The sequence below is a fragment of the Myxine glutinosa genome, chromosome 5 (genome assembly GCF_964187855.1).
Source record: "Myxine glutinosa chromosome 5, kmMyxGlut1.1, whole genome shotgun sequence".
NCBI lineage: Eukaryota > Metazoa > Chordata > Myxini > Myxiniformes > Myxinidae > Myxine > Myxine glutinosa.
This window is the reverse complement of record NC_136265.1, coordinates 68,771,695-68,792,289: the sequence shown is the minus strand read 5'-3', so window position 1 is coordinate 68,792,289 and position 20,595 is coordinate 68,771,695. Positions and strand designations below refer to the sequence as shown.

The following is a 20,595-nucleotide window of genomic DNA, read 5'->3' as shown; positions in this document are numbered from 1 at the left end:
TTCATACAAAGTGGAGAATCCAACCGCCAATATGTATTTCATGGGTTTATGGCCCAAAGGAGAGCGAGAGAGATAGAGCGAGAGAGATAGAGCGAGAGAGAGATAGAGCGAGAGAGATAGAGCGAGAGAGAGATATAGCGAGAGAGAGATATAGCGAGAGAGAGATAGTGAGAGAGAGATATAGCGAGAGAGAGATATAGCGAGAGAGAGATAGAGCGAGAGAGAGATAGAGCGAGAGAGAGATAGAACGAGAGAGAGATAGAGCGAGAGAGAGATAGAGCGAGAGAGAGATAGAGCGAGAGAGAGATAGAGCGAGAGAGAGATAGAGCGAGAGAGAGATAGAGCGAGAGAGAGATAGAGCGAGAGAGAGATAGAGCGAGAGAGAGATAGAGCGAGAGAGATAGAGCGAGAGAGAGATAGAGCGAGAGAGAGATAGAGCGAGAGAGAGATAGAGCGAGAGAGAGATAGAGCGAGAGAGAGATAGAGCGAGAGAGAGAGATAGAGCGAGAGAGAGAGATAGAGCGAGAGAGAGATAGAGCGAGAGAGAGATAGAGCGAGAGAGAGATAGAGCGAGAGAGAGATAGAGCGAGAGAGAGATAGAGCGAGAGAGAGATAGATAGAGCGAGAGAGAGATAGAGCGAGAGAGATAGAGCGAGAGAGAGATAGAGCGAGAGAGATAGAGCGAGAGAGATAGAGCGAGAGAGAGATAGAGCAAGAGAGATAGAGCGAGGGAGATAGAGCGAGAGAGATAGAGCGAGAGAGAGATAGAGCGAGAGAGAGATAGAGCGAGAGAGAGATAGAGCGAGAGAGAGATAGAGCGAGAGAGAGATAGATAGAGCGAGAGAGAGATAGAGCGAGAGAGATAGAGCGAGAGAGAGATAGAGCGAGAGAGATAGAGCGAGAGAGATAGAGCGAGAGAGAGATAGAGCAAGAGAGATAGAGCGAGAGAGATAGAGCGAGGGAGATAGAGCGAGAGAGATAGAGCGAGAGAGATAGAGCGAGAGAGATAGAGCGAGAGAGATAGAGCAAGAGAGAGATAGAGCAAGAGAGAGACATGGGATTGGGGTCAGGAAGGAGAGGAACCAAAAGCAATGCATTTAATGTTCCACAAAATCTCTCTCCCAACTCCCTACCTATGGCATTCAAGGCCACCTCTACTCCTGGATTTCTGACTTCCACCTCTCTCGTAACCAACGTGCGGCTCTGCAGGGAATCCTTTCGTCTGCTCTCCCTGTCAAGGTTGGAGTGCTGTGGCCCCATCGTATTCCTGTTCTTCATCAATGATCTTTCAGACTCTGGAAGATCCTCTATCTATTTGCTGATGACTTCAGCATCTGCCGTGACATCCCTCATCCTTCAGACAGGCAGGCTGCAGCCTCTTCCCTCTCTTCAGATCTTGAAAAAAAGACGGTCAAACAATTGGAACATATCTTTCAATCCTGATAAATCTCACAATCTCACTATCTCTCTCCGAAAGGACCATCTGGCAAATCCTCCATACACACGGTATTCTTTGTCAACAATCCTCTTCAGGAAGTTCAGTCAATCAAACTTCCTGGGTCTCACTATCAGCCATGATCTATCTTGAGCAAACCACATTTCAAAATTTGCTTCCAAAGCCGCTGACTGAGCGTCCTCCGTCATACAAAGTCCTTCCTTGGCACACCTGAACTCATATCCACCTACAAGACCTTCATCCGCAGCTTGGCGGAGCACTGCTCCCTTCACTGGGCTGGCAACCCCGTCTCACATCTTGCTCAGCTTGACGCCATGGAACGTCAAGATTAATGGAATCTCCTGCGATGAAACCGAGTCTATGGACCCATCACTTCACCATCGCAGACACGCCGGTGGTCTCTCTGTCTTTGACCACCTCCTTTCTGGTTTTGCACACTCTGCTCTTTCCACGCTTTGTCGCTCCTACACTTCTGCAGGGCATTTACCTTCTCTTCAATCTCATTTTTCCCTCCAGTTCTTCAAGACAGCTGTTCATCATCATGTCAGGTTCCCCCACTCCCCTCACCCCACCCCATCCACAACCATAACCTATTTCACTCCCATTAACCCTCTCCAAGCTGACATGTTTCCATTTTACCAGTCTCTCCTTACGCTCCTGTGATTGAGAGTTCAATGCGGCTGCATCGATCTCAACCCTATTCCGCCGCACTGTGTCTTCCACAAACCCCCATTATTCTGTACATTCCTTATTTCTCCAAGTCTCCCTCAACCCTACTATTGATGTGTTCCACCCCCCATCCCTCCACGCCTCCCCTTCTCACCCTCTCCCCACATTTCTACTGTTCCTTCTGTTTTGTTCGTTTCTGTCTTGATCCATTCTAGGTTTTAGCTCCACCAGGAGCAGAGACTGTAGAGAGAAAAATAAAAACACCAATCCCTCTCATTTTAGCCCCTCATTGAGGCCTGGGGCAGAGAGGAGGAGCCCACTTGATAATGTGCTCTCCTCTCACCTGTCTGATCCGAAGATTGAGCCCCCACAAGATGAAATCCAAATGCACCGTTATGGTGTGGTGCCAGAGGGAGTGTGAGACCATGGGGGAGCATGGCACAATTTAGAGGGGTTGCAAAGCCAACATGCCAACTTGCTTGCACTCAATTGTGCAACTTAAAGGTGCCACTGAGGTCTCCACTCTGTTACCCTGGCTATATTCTAACCTCCTGTATGTGGATGGTTCAAAAGATAAAGTTTCAGCATGGAGAGGAATGGGGGGCGGGAGGTGCACTGTATCAGGCCCAGGACTGACTCAATCAACAGAACAAATGAATAAACATTCCAAACCGAACCAGAGATGGGACAAATATGAATTTAAACAAACTCATTACTATCCAACGTGCACCTGCCATGCTTTTTTTCCACTCATCTCCAACCTGTATGAACATCAGATTCAAAATGGTAGGTTTAAACCACTACAATCGTCCCACCATTGGGTGCAAGGTCACATTTGTCACCGAGTGTGACGTTCCAAAAGGATTACAATGAAATCTCGTCCACATAAGGAACACCATTGCACAGTACTGTCCTTTGTATAAACATAAAAACATTTCACATTCACACCTGCCTGCCTTAGAATCCATCATCAAAACAAAACCCGATCAACCCTTACTCATAAATACAAATCACCCTCTGGGTTCTCCCACAAGTCAATGGCATTCACTCCTACGTCTCCACAATGGAATACACGGCAGGGAACGTATCTCATGAAAAAAAAAAAAAAAAACTACTGCAACTCCAGGAAATGTCTAAATACAAACATGTTCAGGTTAAAAAAATAACCTGGATTCACACATATGTTCAATTTTAATCAAGCTGTATTCACATGTGGTATGTTCGATTTAAATCAAACTGGATTCACATGTATGTTCGATTTTAATCAAGCTGGATTCACACATACACTGCATGACCAAAAATATGTGGACACCCGAACATCTCATTCCAAAATCATGGGCATTAATATGGAGTTGGTCCTCCCTTTGCTGCTATAACAGCCTCCACTCTTCTGGGAAGGGTTTCCACTAGAAGTTAGAACATTCCCAATGGATATTCCTACGTCAATAAACCACGCTCGGAGGGCCGAGGTGGTGGAATTGCCGTTATCCACCGTCAAGACATCAAGACCAACCTCATCTCCATCTCATCTGCTCCATCATTTGAACACCTGGCTTTAAAACTCTCTGGTCACACGCAGTCAGTCATGGCTGTCGTCTACCGCCCTCCCAAACCACACCCATCATTCCTGTCTGACTTCTCCTACTTTCTGACCCAGCTATGTTCCCTCTCCCCCTCAATCCTCCTCCTTGGTGATTTCAATATCCACATGGACTCCACTGACTCCACAATAACCACTGACTTCACTGATTTACTCACCTGCTTTAACCTCACTCAACATGTCGACTTTCCTACCCATATCCGTGGTCACATTTTGGACCTTGTCTGCTCCACTGGATTAAATTTGCACCATCTCTATGGCTCCGACCTCACCCTCTCTGACCACTTAGCCATCACTCTGACCATCAACATCCCCGCCCCAACACCAAGGCATTATCGCACAATCAACTTCCGTAAGCTAAACGCTCTTTCACCTACCTCATTCTCATCCACCCTCTCTGAAAAAATGTCCACTTCTCCCTTCATTGACCTCCACACCCCTTCCGACCTCACTGACTACTACAACCACACTCTCTCCTCCTGCCTTGACCAGCTTGCGCCTGTAAAAACCAAAACAGTTTCTTTCACCCATTCTGCTCCCTGGTTTACCCCTGAACTCCACCTGATGAAAACTCGTGCTCGCCAACTTGAAAGACTCCGCAATAAAACGGGTCTCACAGTTCACTCCCAAGCCTACAAGGACCACATACAACACTACAAAGATGCCCTCTCCCGCGCCCGCTCTGCCTACTACTCTCAAATTATCCACTCTGGCTCCGGAAACCCAAAAGCACTCTTCTCGACAATAAACAAACTCCTCCGCCCCCTGAACACCACCACCCAGTCATTCACAGTAGACAACTGCATCTCCTTCCTCTCTTTCTTCCAACGCAAAATTGACAACATCTACAACAGCTTGACCACCGCCGCACCCGCTCCCCCTCCAACCACCTGCCCCCCCTTGTCCTGCCATCCCCTGTCTCGGTTCTCCCCAATCTCTCCTACTGACCTCTCTGAACTCCTCATAGGAATGAAAACTGCCACCTGCACTCTTGACCCCATCCCCTCCAGCTTTGTCAAAGCCTCCCTCCCTGCTCTCTCTCCACTTATCATTGCAACAATAAACTCCTCCCTGTCTACAGGCATCGTCCCACCTTCCCTCAAAATTGCTGCTGTTACCCCCATTCTAAAAAAACCTGGTCTAAACCCTGACACCCTAAACAACTTCAGACCCATCTCCAACCTACCCTTTCTGTCAAAAGTTTTGGAACGCGCTGTAGCCACTCAACTCAAACATCATCTCTCTGCCAATAACTTGTATGAAACATTCCAATCCGGATTCCGCTCCAACCACAGTACTGAAACTGCTCTCCTCAAAATCACCAACGACCTTCTCCTCTCCTCTGACGCTGGCAACCTCAACATTCTCGTCCTCCTCGACCTCAGCGCTGCCTTTGACACCATCGATCACACTATCCTCCTCACCCGACTTGAATCCACCTTTAACGTCACCGGCACTGCCCTCTCTTGGATTAAATCATACCTCTCTGACAGATGCCAGTTCATCTCCATCAATAACTGCAAATCCCCCACTGCTCCCCTCCCCCAAGGTGTCCCCCAAGGTTCAGTTCTTGGCCCCCTCCTCTTCATCCTTTACCTGTCCCCGCTCGGTCACTTAATCCGCCGTCATGGTCTCCAATTCCACTGCTTCGCCGATGACATCCAGCTTTTCATCTCCACCAAGTCCGTCTCCACCGACACCCACTCTATCCTGACAAACTGCATCACTGAAATAAAATCCTGGCTTCAAATCAACTTCCTCAAGCTTAACTGTGATAAATCTGAAATAATCATCATTGGCCCAAAAACGCTCACAAAATCCACCCATAACTTTGCCCTCAACATCGACGGTATCCCAGTATCCACCTCCCCTCACATCCGGAATCTTGGCGTCATCTTTGACCAAACCCTTTCCTTCGACAAATACACTAAACAGATCACAAAGTCAGCCTTCTTTCACCTGAAAAACATTGCCCGTCTCCGCTCATCCCTCTCCTCCACGGCTGCAGAAACCCTCATCCACGCCTTCATCACCTCCCGTCTGGACTACTGCAATAGCCTCCTCTATGGTTCACCCTCAAAAATCACCAATAAACTCCAATACATTCAGAACTCCGCTGCCCGTCTACTCACTCATTCCCGGACCCGTGACCACATCACCCCCGTCCTTTACAAGCTTCACTGGCTCCCCATCCCCCAGAGAATCCAGTACAAAATCCTCCTCTTGACATACAAAGCCCTCCATAACCTGGCCCCATCCTACCTGGCTGACCTCCTCTCCAGACACACTCCCACCCGCAACCTCCGCTCTGCTGGTACCAACCTCCTGACCCCCTCCATCCGGACCAAATTCAGATCCTGGGGGGACAGGGCCTTCTCCATCGCTGCTCCCACCCTCTGGAACTCACTACCTCACACCATCAGAGACTCCTCCTCACTCACCACATTCAAAACATCACTAAAGACCCACCTGTTCAACGCTGCATTCAACATTCAACCCACAGCATTTAACCCCTGACTATCTCTTCTCCTTCTCCCTCCTTTTGCTTTAAATATTTCCCTATTGATTCTTGTCTTGTCTTTTTGATTCTTGTCTTATATATAATATGCCGTATATCGCTGCTGTTTGTTTTCTTGATTCTTGTCTTTTTGCAATTGTTGTTTTCATGTATTGTTATGCATTATGTTTTCCACTCTGTCAAAGCGCCTTTGGGCTTCTGGAAAAGCGCTATACAAAATAAATGAATTATTATTATTATTATTATTGCTGTCGGGATTTGCTTCCATTCAGCCACAAGAGCATTTGTGAAGTCGGGCACTGATGTTGGGTGATCAGGCCTGGCTCGCAGTCAGCGTTCCAATTCACCCCAAAGGTGTTCAATGGGGTTGAGGTCAGGGATATGTGCAGGCCAGTCAAGTTCTTCCACACCGATCTCGACAAACCATTTCTGTATGGACCTCGCTTTGTGCACGGGGGCATTGTCATACTGAAACAGGAAAGGGCCTTCCCTAAACTGTTGCCACAAAGTTGGAAGCACACAAATCGCTATAGTGTTAGGATTTCCCTTCACTGGAACTAAGGGGCCTAGCCCAAACCATGAAAAACAGCGCCATACCATTATTCCTCCTACAACAAACTTTACAGTTGGCACTATGCATTCGGGCAGGTAGCGTTCTCCTGGCATCCGCCAAACTCAGATTCGTTTGTCGGACTGTCAGATAGTGAAGCGTGATTCATCACTCTAGAGCGCGCGTTTCCACTGTTCCAGAGCGCGCGTTTCCACTGTTCCAGAGCCCAATGGCGGTGAGCTTTACACCACTCCAGCCGACGCTTGGCATTGCGCATGGTGATCTTAGGCTTGTGTGCGGCTGCTCGACAATGGAAACCCATTTCATGAAGCTCCCGACGAACAGTTGTTGTGCTGACGTTGCTACCAGAGGCAGTTTGGAACACGGTAGTGAGTGTTGCAACCGAGGACAGACGATTTTTACACGCTACGTGCTTCAGCACTCGGCGGTCCTGTTCTGTGAGATTGTGTGGCCTACCACTTCACGGCTGAGCTGTTGTTGCTCCTAGACGTTTCCACTTCACAATAACAGCACTTACAGTTGACCGGGGCAGCTCTAGCAGGGCAGATATTTGATGAACTGACTTGATGAAAAGGTGGCATTCTATGAAGGTGCCACGTTGAAAGTCACTGAGCACTTCAGTATGGCCCATTCTACTGCCAATGTTTGTCTATGGAGATTGCATGGGTGTGTGCTTGATTATATATCACTATCAGCAATGAGTGTGGCTGAAACAGCCGAATCCACTAATTAGAAGGGATGTCCGCATACTTTTGGGCATGCAGTGTATGTTTGATTTTAATGAAGCTGGATTCACACATATGTTTGATTTTAATCAAACTGGATTCACACTATGTTCCATTTTAATCAAGGTGGATTGATTAATACATGTGTATTAAAATCAATCAAGCTGGATTCACACATATGTTTGATTTGAATAAAGCTAGATTCACATGCATGTTTGATGTTAATCAAGCCCGATTCACATGTATGTTTGATTTTAATTAAGCTATATTCACACGTATGTTCGACTTTAATCAAGCTGGATTCACACATATGTTCAATTTTAATCAAGCTGGATTCATAAGTATGTTCCATTTTAATCAAGCTGGATTCACACATATGTTTGATTTTAATGAAGCTGGATTCAAACGTATGTTCGATTTTAATCAAGCTGTATTCACATGTATGTTCGATTTTCATCAAGCTGTATTCACACTATGTTCGATTTTAATCAAACTGGATTCACACGTATGTTCGATTTTAATCAAGCTGGATTCACACATATGTTTGATTTTAATAAAGCTGGATTCACACATCTGTTCGATTTTAATCAAACTGGATTCACACTATGTTCCATTTTAATCAAGGTGGATTGATTAATACGTGTGTATTAAAATCAATCAAGCTGGATTCACACATATGTTTGATTTGAATAAAGCTATTCACATGCATGTTTGATGTTAATTAAGCCCGATTCACATGCATGTTTGATTTTAATTAAGCTATATTCACACGTATGTTCGACTTTAATCAAGCTGGATTCACACATATGTTCAATTTTAATCAAGCTGGATTCATAAGTATGTTCCATTTAAATCAAGCTTGATTCACACATACGTTTGATTTTAATGAAGCTGGATTCACACGTATGTTCGATTTTAATCAAGCTGTATTCACATGTATGTTCGATTTTCATCAAGCTGTATTCACACTATGTTCGATTTTAATCAAACTGGATTCACACGTATGTTCGATTTTAATCAAGCTGTATTCACATGTATGTTCGATTTTCATCAAGCTGTATCCACACGTATGTTCGAATTTAATCAAATTGGATTCACAATATGTTCAATTTATTCAAGCTGGATTCACACATATGTTCGATTTTAATCAAGCTGGATTCACACACATGTTCGATTTTAATCAAACTGGATTCACCCTATGTTCGATTTTAATCAAACTGGATTCATAAGTATGTTCCATTTTAATCAAGCTGGATTCACATACATGTTCGATTTTATTCAAGCTAGATTCACACTATGTTCGATTTTAATCAAACTGGATTCACACGTATGTTCCATTTTAATCAAGCGAGATTCACACATACACTACATGACCAAAGGTATGCGGACACCCCTTCTAATTAGTGGATTCGGCTGTTTCAGACACACCCATTGCTGACAGTGATATATAATCAAGCACACAGCCATGCAATCTCCATAGACAAACAATGGCAGTAGAATGAGCCGTAATGAAGTGCTCAGTGACTTTCAACGTGGCACCGTCAAAGGATGCCAACTTTCCAACAAGTCAGTTCATCAAATTTCTGCCCTGCTAGAGCTGCCTCGATCAACTTTAAGTGCTGTTATTGTGAAGTGGAAACGTCGAGGAGCAACAACAGCTCAGCCGTGAAGTGGTAGGCCATACAAGCTCACAGAACGGGATCGCCGAGTGCTGAAGCGCGTAGCGCGTAAAAATCGTGTCCTCGGTTGCAACACTCACTACCGAATTCCAACCTGCCTCTGGAAGCAACGACAGCACAACAACTGTTCGTCGGGAGCTTCATGAATTGGGTTTCCATGGCCGAGCAGCCACATACAAGCCTAAGATCACCATGCGCAATGCCAAGCATCGGCTGGAGTGGTGTAAAGCTCGCCGCCATTGGACTCTCGAACAGTGGAAACGCGTTATCTGGAGTGATGAATCACGCTTCACCATCTGGCAGTCCGACAAACGAATCTGGGTTTGGCGGATGCCAGGAGAACGCTACCTGCCCGAATGCATAGTGCCAACTGTAAAGTTTGGTGGAGGAGGAATAATGGTCTGGGGCTGTTTTTCATGGTTCGGGCTAGGCCCCTTAGTTCCAGTGAAGGGAAATCTTAACGCTACAACATACAATGACATTCTAGACGATTGTGTGCTTCCAACTTTGTGGCAACAGTTTGGGGAAGGCCCTTTCCTGTTTCAGCATGACAATGCCTCCATGCACAAAGCAAGGAATGAGATGTACAGAAATGGTTTGTTGAGATCGGTGTGGAAGAACTTGACTGGCCTGCACATAGACCTGACCTCAACCCCATCGAACACCTTTGGGATGAATTGGAACGCCGACTGCGAGCCAGGCCTAATTGCCGAACATCAGTGCCCGACCTCACTAATGCTCTTGTGGCTGAATGGAAGCAAATCCCCGCAGCAATGTTCCAACATCTAGTGGAAAGCCTTCCCAGAAGAGTGGAGGCTTTTATAGCAGCAAGAAGGGGACCAACTCCATATTAATGCCCATTATTTTGGAATGAGATGTTCGATGTTTGGGTGTCCGCATACTTTTGGTCATGTAGTGTATGTGCAATTTTAATAAAGCTGGATTCACATGTATGCTCGATTTTAATCAAACTGGATTCACACATATGTTCGATTTTAATCAAGCTGTATCCACATGAATGTTCGATTTTAATGAAGCTGGATTCACACGTATGTTCGATTTTAATCAAGCTAGATTCACACATATGTTCGATTTTAAATTACTTGTATTCCCACACGTTTAACAAGTGTTTGATCTCATGTTACAATGCATAACCTAATGTGCAGCTGTGCTGATTCCAAACCATTCTTACTGCATTGCCTCAAATTCAAAATTGATTTTCGACCACTACCTGACAACTACCATATACCATGATTCATTGTCTCTGACTCAATGTTATGCAATCAGTCATTGTATTGTTGCATGTAATTTTGTGTGTGCCCAACAAAAGAAATGTTTTCTGGGACTCATGGCACCTTCTCTCTCTTTCGTGTTCATGCATTGTACTGTGTGGACAACTTGGGAGCAAATAAATATTGTTACGTTTGTGGGGGGTACCAATGAAATACCTTCGGGCCAGGTAGGATTGCATAAGGTAGTGTGCTCCGACTGTCATGAAGAAGAAGAAGAAACCTGTACCTTAAGTCAGCTCCGTTTGTCCGGTAAGGTTGTATAATTTATTGTCTCCATGAGAAGGGTGGAGCTATGTTAATTAGTTAGGGTATAAGGGTCATTCCCTGTATGTAAATGCCTCTGTGGTTTTTCCTTTGTTCCTTATGACACACACCACACCAGCCATGCACTCCACACCTAAATTAATAGCACTAAATAAAGTAACCGGAACCAGGACATTCAAGTACTACTGACGCCACCAGCCGAGTCATGGCAACACCAAGCAAGCAGGGTCGTGGGGCCCCACCCGAGAGGTGAGGATTGGTCAGGACGATGCACTGCTACGATGGACTCTTTGATTGGAGCGCGTGTGGATGTCATCAGATGACGTTCGAGATTGGGGAACAAAAAGGCTGACACTGGGTATTTCGACTTTCGTGTGTCGGAACTTATGAAAGCTGTTTTGGTGCTTCCATTTGATTGCGTTGATAAATCGGACATCGTTTTCCTTACCCTTAGTAGGTCTTTACTCCAAAACGCAAGTCGAAAATTTTGCATGAAATACTCATAAAGGATCGAAATGTTTTTTAGGAATTGTGTTTACGTTTTCAATGTAGATTACCACTTGAGAGCACAGTGTATTCGTTGGAATCACTGCTGAGTTCATTCACTGTTGACTTTAAGCTTTAACTTTGTTCACAGCTTCTAATTCTACAAGGCTGAAGTGTTTGTTGTGCTGCTGCTTATCCCTCAGATGAAAGCAGAATCCCCTGCCTACACGCACAGAAGTGGTGGAAGATGTGGTCAAGACCTGACTGTGTGCGGTGGCGTGGAACAAAACCTTGGTCCCAGAAATGCAAAGACGCCGCTTCCCGATGATTATTACAATTCATCTTCAGATCATCAAAATAATCGAATTCGACGATGTGTGGTTTGCTTCAGACAAATTCCTAAATCAATGTGGACCCAATCGCTCAAACAATACAAAGAAATGTATCTCCCAGAGAACAAGCCTCTTCTTTCCCAAGTTCAACAACTCTTCCCTGAATACAATCCATTGTTAATTTCAGAGCCTTTGTCATTATGTTTGCCATGTCAACGAGTGTGCGCAATGCAGTTCACGGGGCCACTTCGAATTCAAGTGCTTGTAAGCTCTCCAACTTAACCCCTCGTCTTCAAACGCTGCTCTCTGCAGCAAAGCAGAGAATTGAATCAGCTTCACGAGCGGCACGTACAAATTGCAACGGTGACTTCTGCCAAATATGTGTCGGTCTCTTCGAAAGATCTCCTCCACGAGTTCCAGCCCCACCTCCCGATGAGGTTTCTTGCTTCAAACGCCGAAAAAGAACCATTGTTACATCAACTATTGCTGACGATTCTTCAGATGCAAAGCTAGATTTGGGTACCACTGACTTGCTTGCCATGCAAACTGATATGTCTTCATCAGCCCTGCAATTGCCAAAGATGCAGACGGTCAACGTGCGCGTGCTCTACAAGATGAATCGCTAATTTAATGTCCTTCCGGATCAAAAATCAGAAAAGCTGCATCAGCTGCAAACAAAGCATTCCAGACAGATTTCAATGTCGCTCCATGTGAATTTGCTTCTGATGGGGGATTCTACTACGTTCGCGATCTGGCAGAATTTGTTCGAAAATGTGCATGGCTCCATTGGAAAAAGGTTTGTACTTGTGTTATTTTTGATGGTTAAGATTTATCAAGGGGTCTGAGTACATTCCGCATGCATGATTGATGAAGAAACGAATAAATATGCTCAAGAAGCTAGGCGAGTAACATGTGAAATATGGTGTAAATCAAGGCTGATGCAACCCACACAAAGTTTTGAACTATCGGAGGGTTAACTAAATTTTATCCCACTAACTGCTAGACTAGAGAAATTGCTCACGATCACATAGATAGAGTATAGTATAGTAGTGAATTCTTATCTTCTATTTTCAGTCTCAAGTTTTGTATTGCTCAATATTCACTTTGCAATATGTTTTTTGGTTGCGATTTGATAGCTGACAGACGTCCATTTAATCAAACTCAACGCGGACGACGGACAAGGCTCTTTGAAACTCAGCGTGCAGATAATACATGCTTTTCCAAAACTGGCTTTTCAGTTTCTTACTGAGGTAACGATCTTCAGATTAGTAGTTGTAGCACCTTTTTGGCTTTGTAAGTGTACATTTTTTAAAGATGAGACATCTAAAAAATTTAAGCTATTAGAAGAAAGGTCTATCTCACGTCAAGACCTACAGATGTTAAGAACAAAAAGCATGATTTCTTGCTTGCTACATTATCGGAGTTTAAAATATTGCGTCAAAAGTCCCGGCATGAAACACCGCAAAATTGCCTATATATCCAGTGTGCTGAGGACCGCCATTTTCTCTCTCTCCAGGCTGGCCTTCATAGCGTGCAGTCGCACATTTTCTCTCTCTTGGCCGACATACAGTACGAACAGTCTCATTTTATTATTCCTCTCTTGGTTTCAACGTTTGTGGCAGGCGGTCGCAGGTCATGTACTCTGACGCTCTTGGTTCGTGGCTGGCACACTCTGGGCGGACGCATCCTTCTCTTGTCCCACCTCGGTGCTTTGTGGAGTAGACGACGAGGAAGGAACGAGGGCCTGCTCACTTCATGTTCGGCGGCTGGGGTGAACGCAGCTGCGCACCAAGGCCTGTTTTTCCACGCACGGACTCAGGGACCCGTTCGAGGGCCGACGGGGTTTGAGGGCCGCTCATAGCCGAGTACACACAAACACTATGCATTTATTTTCATTTATCTCTCCCTGTGTCTGTTTCATGAGTCCGTGAGGGGCGCCCCAATTTAGGAATTAGTTTTACCGTGCATTTCTTGTTGCCTGCATTTCTTTTATTAAACCATTGTTTGTTGAATTTTACTTGCTCGTCGGTCTTGTTTAATTATCGTGGGTCCGAGGACGCCAAGTGAAACCCGCGCAGGTAAGGCTCGTCACCCTCCACCCTCGATCGTGCTGAAAAGCTAACACCACCATAATTTGAGTGAACGCCTCGGAGTTAAAGCTCGATCGGCCATTCGTCACCTTGGGGATCTTAATCCCCCTGGTGAACACGGCAATATTATGGAGATGAAAAATATCATGTGTAACCGTATGGACTATGTACTAGCTACCTGCAGAGAATCGGAAGTGTGACTGGTCGGATGACCACACTTGTTGTACCCCTGTCCGTGGGCCGTCAGCATTCGTCCCACCAGCTCTGCAGCCGCCGTCCAGTTATCGGTGGCCTGTCAACACATGGATCGGGTCAGTTGGGCACAGAAAGGATCAACTGTGAGAACGAGAGGGCCAGTGTGTGCTCCGTCATTAGGGAAATTCTTACGATCAGCTGCCTCAGGCCCGATATGGACTGCTCCACCGAGCTCGCCGTTAAGGTCTGCATTTGGTCCGCTTTCTGCTCCGAGACAAACTGAGAAACGAGGGCTTTCACAGCATTGACCTGCAACCGACAACATGCATTTTAGTCCAAAATGTCCAAATCCTACCACTTTGGATACATGTACAAAGCCCAAGCTTGGACATTGTGAGCACATACCATTGGTTAGTGAAACAATTAATGCGAGGGAAATCCATAAAACAGGAATAACACACCTAATGCACATTAACATGCATGAACTTACATCACATGCAAGTACACAGATAGCAGCAGTTACATATTAGGGGTAAATGAACCATGGAATGTAGCATGTTGATTAAAAATAATAATAAAAATTCATTAGTGTTTCAAAAATCCTACAAGAGGGTAGGAATGACCTGAGGAACTTCAGCTTTTAGCCCCGGCATTGCCAATCGCTCCTTCTCGACGAAAACGCTCCCAAATGATTTTGTGGCAATGGCAATGAGCAGGCGGCGAGTTTCCTCCGAAGGCAGCCAACTGTCATGGCGACGGTCATAGTCATTCGAATTCAGCACAGTGGCGAAGAGATCATCATCTCCCCCAAATACGGCAACGGGTTTCGGGGAGTCGGGATTGTCCAGCGTGGGACTGGGATCATCGGAAACTGCACCGACATGGACACACACACCCATATATTCTTCCGCTGCATGGACATGGACACACACAATGCTTGGGTTGTGCTAAGAACACAGCAAATGTCTTACCATGTCCTCAGACTCACTGTAGTTAGCAGAAAGGACAGTATGCATGGGTGTGTGCGCGTACACGTGCGCTTGCAAAGAAATAGCAACCGATACAAATTAATCCAATAAAAGCTCTACTATCAATGCAGCACTGCCGACTCAGGTCACATTATAACCAAATTGTATAGCAAACAAGAAAGAGCAATCAGAGATTGCAGACCCTCGCCAGGTCATCTTTTTAGTGTTTTTTAAGGCTTTCGTGTTAAAACAAATATGGCGACCGAACCACATGACCAATGACTTCATCATATATTTTTTTCTCCACCAATTTATCCCTAGATGACCCTCAACGAATTTCATCTTGATCGGATGAAGCCATAATAGAGGCACCGATGACATCATCATTGTTACATGTTATTCCGCATGGAGAGTTCTTTATAATGAGCCATGTCTCATTTTTTTTCTATGAAGCACTTTTGGAAATTTAGAGGTGCAAAGTTTGTTTTTTCCAAGAAGGCAGCCGAACCATGTGACCAATGACATCATACTTTTTTTTTTCTCCACCAATTTATCCCTAGATGATGCTCCAGAAATTTCATCTCGATCGGATGAAGTTTTATACTTGTCGAATTATGACATTATAATGAAGGCACCAATGACATAATCATTAACATATGTTATTCTGCATGGAGAGTTCCCTACAATGAGCCATGTCTCAATTTTTTCTATGAAGCATTTTCGGAAATTTAGAGGGGAAAAGTTTTTAAGTTTTTCAAAGATGGTGCCCGTACCACGTGACCTAAGACGTCATAATTATCATTACAAAAATTATACAGGTGGAGGTGCACCGATGGTGAAAATTTCCTGTCAACCGGACAAACGGTTGCAGAGAAAATCATATAAAATTCACCCCCCCCCCCACCCCCCCCACCCAAAAAAGGTTGCCATTGATCCAGCAAATTGTCCATTTCATCAAGATTAAAGTTGACGATCTTGATCAAAGCTCGGGTGAATAGGATAAAAAGTGACGATTTTTCAGATGAAAATTTATGATTTTGGACGTTTGACCATGGGTTGACCTTTGACCTTAAAATAGTTGGATTCCCAATTGAGTGAGGCACTATGCAAATACTGTTAAATTTTCAAGTCAATCCGATGAAAATTTATTATTTTTCAGATGATAATTCATGATATTAGAAGTTTGACCTTGAGTTGACCTTTGACATTTTGACATCAAAATAGTGGGTTTCCCAATTCAGTGACTCAATGTACAAATGCCATTCAATTTTAAAGCCAATCGGATAAAAAATGACGATTTTAGAAAAAAGAATTGGCGATTTGGCGAAACGGTGATTTTAGAAAAAACAAATTGACTTCCAGATGACCTTCAACCTTTGACCTCAAAAGCAATAGGCTTCTATATTGTGATTTTAGAATTGTGACCTGTAGGCAAGTGACAGACTAAAAACAAACAACAAGACGTCATGCAGAGCACAATACTTGCAAAATCCACCCCCCTCACCCTCCCCCCCACCCACACCCTCTCTCTCCCCCCAAAAAGGTTGCAATTGATCCAGCAAATTGTCACTTTCATCAAGATCTAAATTGCCGATCTTGATCAAATCTCGGGTCAATGGGATGAAAAGTGATGATTTTTCGATGAAAATTGATGATTTTAGAAGTTTCACCTTGAGTTGACCTTTGATCTGCTGACCTCAAAAATAGTTGGTTTCCTAATTCAATGAGACACTATGGTAATGCTGTTAAATTTTCAAGTCAATTGGATGAAAATTGATGGGTTTTCAGATGAAAATTCATGATTTTGGAAGTTTGACCTTGATTTGACCTTTTGACCTCAAAAATAGTTAGTTTCCCAATTTAGTTACTCAATGTGCAAATGCTGTTAAATTTTCAAGTCAATCGGATGAAAATTGATGGTTTTTCAGATGAAAATTGATGATTTTGGAAGTTTGGACCTTGAGTTGACCTTTGACCTCAAAAATAGTTGGTTTCCCAATTTAGTGAATCAATGTACAAAAGCTGTTACATTTTCAAGTCAATCGGATTTAAAATGGCGATTTTAGAAATTTGACCTCCAGAAAAATTTGACCTCAAAATCAATAGGCTTCTCAATTGTGACGACCTTTACAACTTGGTGAAGTTTCGTTACAATTGGTTTAGAATTGTGACCTGTAGGCCGGTGACAGACAAACAAACAAACAGAACAAGAAAACGTCATGCGTAGCATGATACTTGCAAAATCCACCCTCCCCCAAAAGTTTTCCAATGATACATGATGGCCTATGTTGACCTTTTGGCCTATGGTGACCTCAAAAATACTTGGTGGTTGAATTCAGTAACCAGATATGCAAGTCCTCTTCAAATTTCACATCAATTAGATGAAAATTTAGGATTTTAGAAATGTGGCCTATGTTGACCTTCCGATGTTGACCTCAAATATACTAGGTGGTTGAATTCAGTGACGAGATATGCAAGTCCTCTTCAAATTTCAAGTCAATCGGATGAAAATTGAGAATTTTAGAAATTTGGCCTATGTTGACCATTTGGCCTATGTTGGCCTTTTGGCCTATGTTGACATCAAATATAGTTTGTGGTTGAATTCAGTGACCAGATATGCAAGTCCTCTTCAAATTTCAAGTCAATTGGATGAAAATTGAGGATTTTAGAAATTTGGCCTATGTTGACCTTTTGGCCTATGTTGACCTCAAAGGTACTTGGTGGTTGAATTCAGTGACCAGATGTGCAAGTCCTTTCCAAATTTCAAGTCAATTGGATGAAAATTGAGGATTTTAGAAATTTGGCCTATGTTGACCATTTGGCCAATGTTGACTTCAAAAATTCTTGGTGGTTGAATTCAATGACCAGATATGCAAGTGGTCTTCAAATTTCAAGTCAATCGGATGAAAATTGAGGATTTTAGAAATTTTGCAAAGTTGGTGACCTTTGGCCTATGTTGACCTTTTGACCTATTGACCCCAAAAACAATAGGCTTCTGGCATTTGACCAACCTTACCACTTGGTGAAGTTTGGTGAAGATCGGTTGAAAATTGTGACCTGTAGGCCGGTGACAAACTAACAGAGTCACAAACACAACCGACCAATATACTTGAAAAATCTTCGATTTTGCAAGTGACAAACAAACAAACGGACAAACAGACAGGGGTGAAACCATAATCTTTTTCCACTGTTGGTGGCGGATGTAACTAGAACGGCACTCAGTAGAGAGCATACCGCCGCCTGGTTGGTCGTATCACTCAATGGTGAAGAATCACTTTAAAAATTGTACTAGCTGGATCCGGATCTTCACCGAAATTGAATCGATTCTTCCTTGTCACACACACAACCTGTCCAAAAAGTTTCGTCCAAATCCGTCCACAACTTTTTGAGATATTTTGTTCACAAACAGACAGACAAACAGACAAACAGACAGGGGTGAAACATAATCTCCATCCACCTTTGGTGGCGGAGGTAATAACAAACGCAAACGAACAATATACTTGAAAAATCTTCGATTTTGCAAGTAACAAACAGACAGACAGAGACAGACAGACAAACAAACGGACTCAAATACAATACCCTCTCCTCTGGCGAGGGTAAAAAGCCAATAACAACCACAACTGCTCATTGGCTCCCATCATGGTGGCTACACTGTTTCACCTGAAATGTGGTGTGCACAACTGCAGTAAAGTGGGGCAAAGGGGCAGACGACACACGATGGGACGACTGGTGAAACAGCAGACAAGCAACTTCAGGACAGTCATAACTCATTCAATCATTCATTCATAGGCAGCAGCTGGCTGCTGGTTGAATTATTTCCTGGAAAGCAGTTGTGCCCCCCTTCGGATCTTCAACTTCCACCGATAATACTAGCCGACAGGATACCCGGCGTAACGTCCATCCGAGGGATGGCGAGCGTAGTGATACAACGCCCGACATGCAAAACACCAGAAAGTTTACAAGCAGGTCAGGAATTGAACACAGACAAGACAGCTCAAAGGCGAGTGCGCTACCTCCAATCTACCTGACCGAGGGCAATAAGACGAAAAGAAAAAAAGTAACCGCATTTAGAGGCCATTTTTTTGGGCACCGTGGTCCCCTTTTTGAAGCAATGTTTTATGGCCGGATGCCCTTCCTGCCGCCAACCCTGTTAGTCGCCTTTTGCGACATGCAGGGAATTACCAGTGGACTGATACTCAATTTGCCGACCTCAGAGGGATGACAGGCTGAGTCAACCGCCCTGGTGTTAATTCAGCGATCGACCGGGATTCAAACCCAGGATCCTAGGATCCCAAGCTGGCACCCTAACGGCTAAGCCAACACAAGGCGGTGTTGGCTTAGCGGTTAGGGTGCCGGATTGGGACAACACTAATGCTAATCACTAACAATTTCCTGGTTTAGCACAGATTGTACAACTGCGTTAAACGTCCATAGTGAACATAGTGAACGTTACATAGTGAACCTGACTAGAACATCAAATACCGTTTGGTGTACCTGCTCGTGTTCCCATCTGAACCCCTCGCTCCTGATCCAGAGGTCACAAGTTCATTTGCAATACGTTATATTGATTGTGTACTTGTGTCTTTGTAATTCATGTAAAGGGGTGCAGGTTGCTCCTCGTGTCTTTGTCCTGCACGTGTGATGTATGTACAAGCAACTCCATGAACCTGAGATCACTGTTTTAAAGAATTAAACACATCTTAGAAAGATAATGCAAACAATGAGCACAATTAAAAACACCGACTTGGGCAGCCAAAGGAGAAGGTGGCCTGCAAAGGTGCTGCCACATCTTCCGCCCGTAGTCCGTGCTCTTCCGACGGGCCGCTCCGGGCATTGGAGTTGCTCACAGAACTGAAGGACGTCGAAGTAAAGGAATCAAAGAAGTCTGCTCCAGTGGCGGGCGCAGAGCTGTCCTCAGCGAAGAACTTGCTCAGGCTTGGACTCGGGTGGATCGGTGGCGAGCTCGATTGAACCTCGAGACTGCCACTGCAGCTGGGAGATTTGATCATCTGGCTTTGGAAGCCCTCTTCCTTCCCAGGACCGGCCATTTTGCCTTTTGCGCCCTTGTTAAAAATTGTGCAAATCGGTAGGGGATCTTCGTTAATCTTCCGCTCTTCGCCCAAACTTCCTGGAACGTCGTCCGTCGTCAAAACGTCCGTGAAATCGCGTCCGGCAGGTTCTACTCTCAAGTCCACTTGGGAACCACCTTCGGCGGGTTCAAGGCCTTCAAGCTCTGGTGACGCATCTGTCGAAACATCGGCTTCCTGATCGTCAAGAACTTTCAAAGAATTGGCTTGGTGTTCTTTGAGGCTGCAATCATCAGCTCCTGCCTGCGCAACATCTGTTGGCGTGCATGTCTGCTGCGATTCGGCTCCGGTGATTTCAGAAGGGTTAAGGGTCACTTCATCCTCACTATTGTTGGGAGAGTCAGAAATGAGGACACTCTCCATCATGGGCTCACAGGGCGCATTCTCAGCATTATCTGGGGCAACGGTAACCTCCTGAACAACCAAATCGGGATTATCGAGAACGACCGTTTCCGTTAACGCAGGGACCTCTTGATTGGCACCTTCGGTCCCACTCACAGGAGAGGTGATGTCTCCAAAAGAGTCAGTGTCCAAAAGCTGTTCCATGATGTCCAAGCACGTGTGCTGTTGGGAGATGTAGACAGATGGATAGGTATTAAATTTTAAACAAAACGTGCATGTGTACCTGAACAGTATGATCAAAATCAATATTTTACCAAGGAC

General features: G+C 44.6%; 1 protein-coding gene across 6 annotated transcripts in view; it reads right to left on the bottom strand.

Moving 5' to 3' along the window:
• Positions 1-20,595, bottom strand: part of TRAPPC12 (trafficking protein particle complex subunit 12) — an 88,043-nt gene that overhangs the window by 55,032 nt on the left and 12,416 nt on the right. For 3 of the 6 annotated variants that reach the window (XM_068116996.2, XM_078778148.1, XM_078778149.1), the window contains exons 3-6: positions 19,590-20,496; positions 14,501-14,787; positions 14,070-14,186; positions 13,861-13,974 (exon numbers count right to left, since the gene is read on the bottom strand). In XM_068116996.2, coding sequence (XP_067973097.2) covers positions 13,861-13,974; positions 14,070-14,186; positions 14,501-14,787; positions 19,590-20,478 — 1,407 coding nt within the window. In that variant the 5' untranslated portion in view covers positions 20,479-20,496. The remainder of the gene's footprint in view (positions 1-13,860; positions 13,975-14,069; positions 14,187-14,500; positions 14,788-19,589; positions 20,497-20,595) is intronic. The other 3 variants (XM_078778151.1, XM_078778150.1, XM_068116997.2) reach the window with 1 other exon arrangement.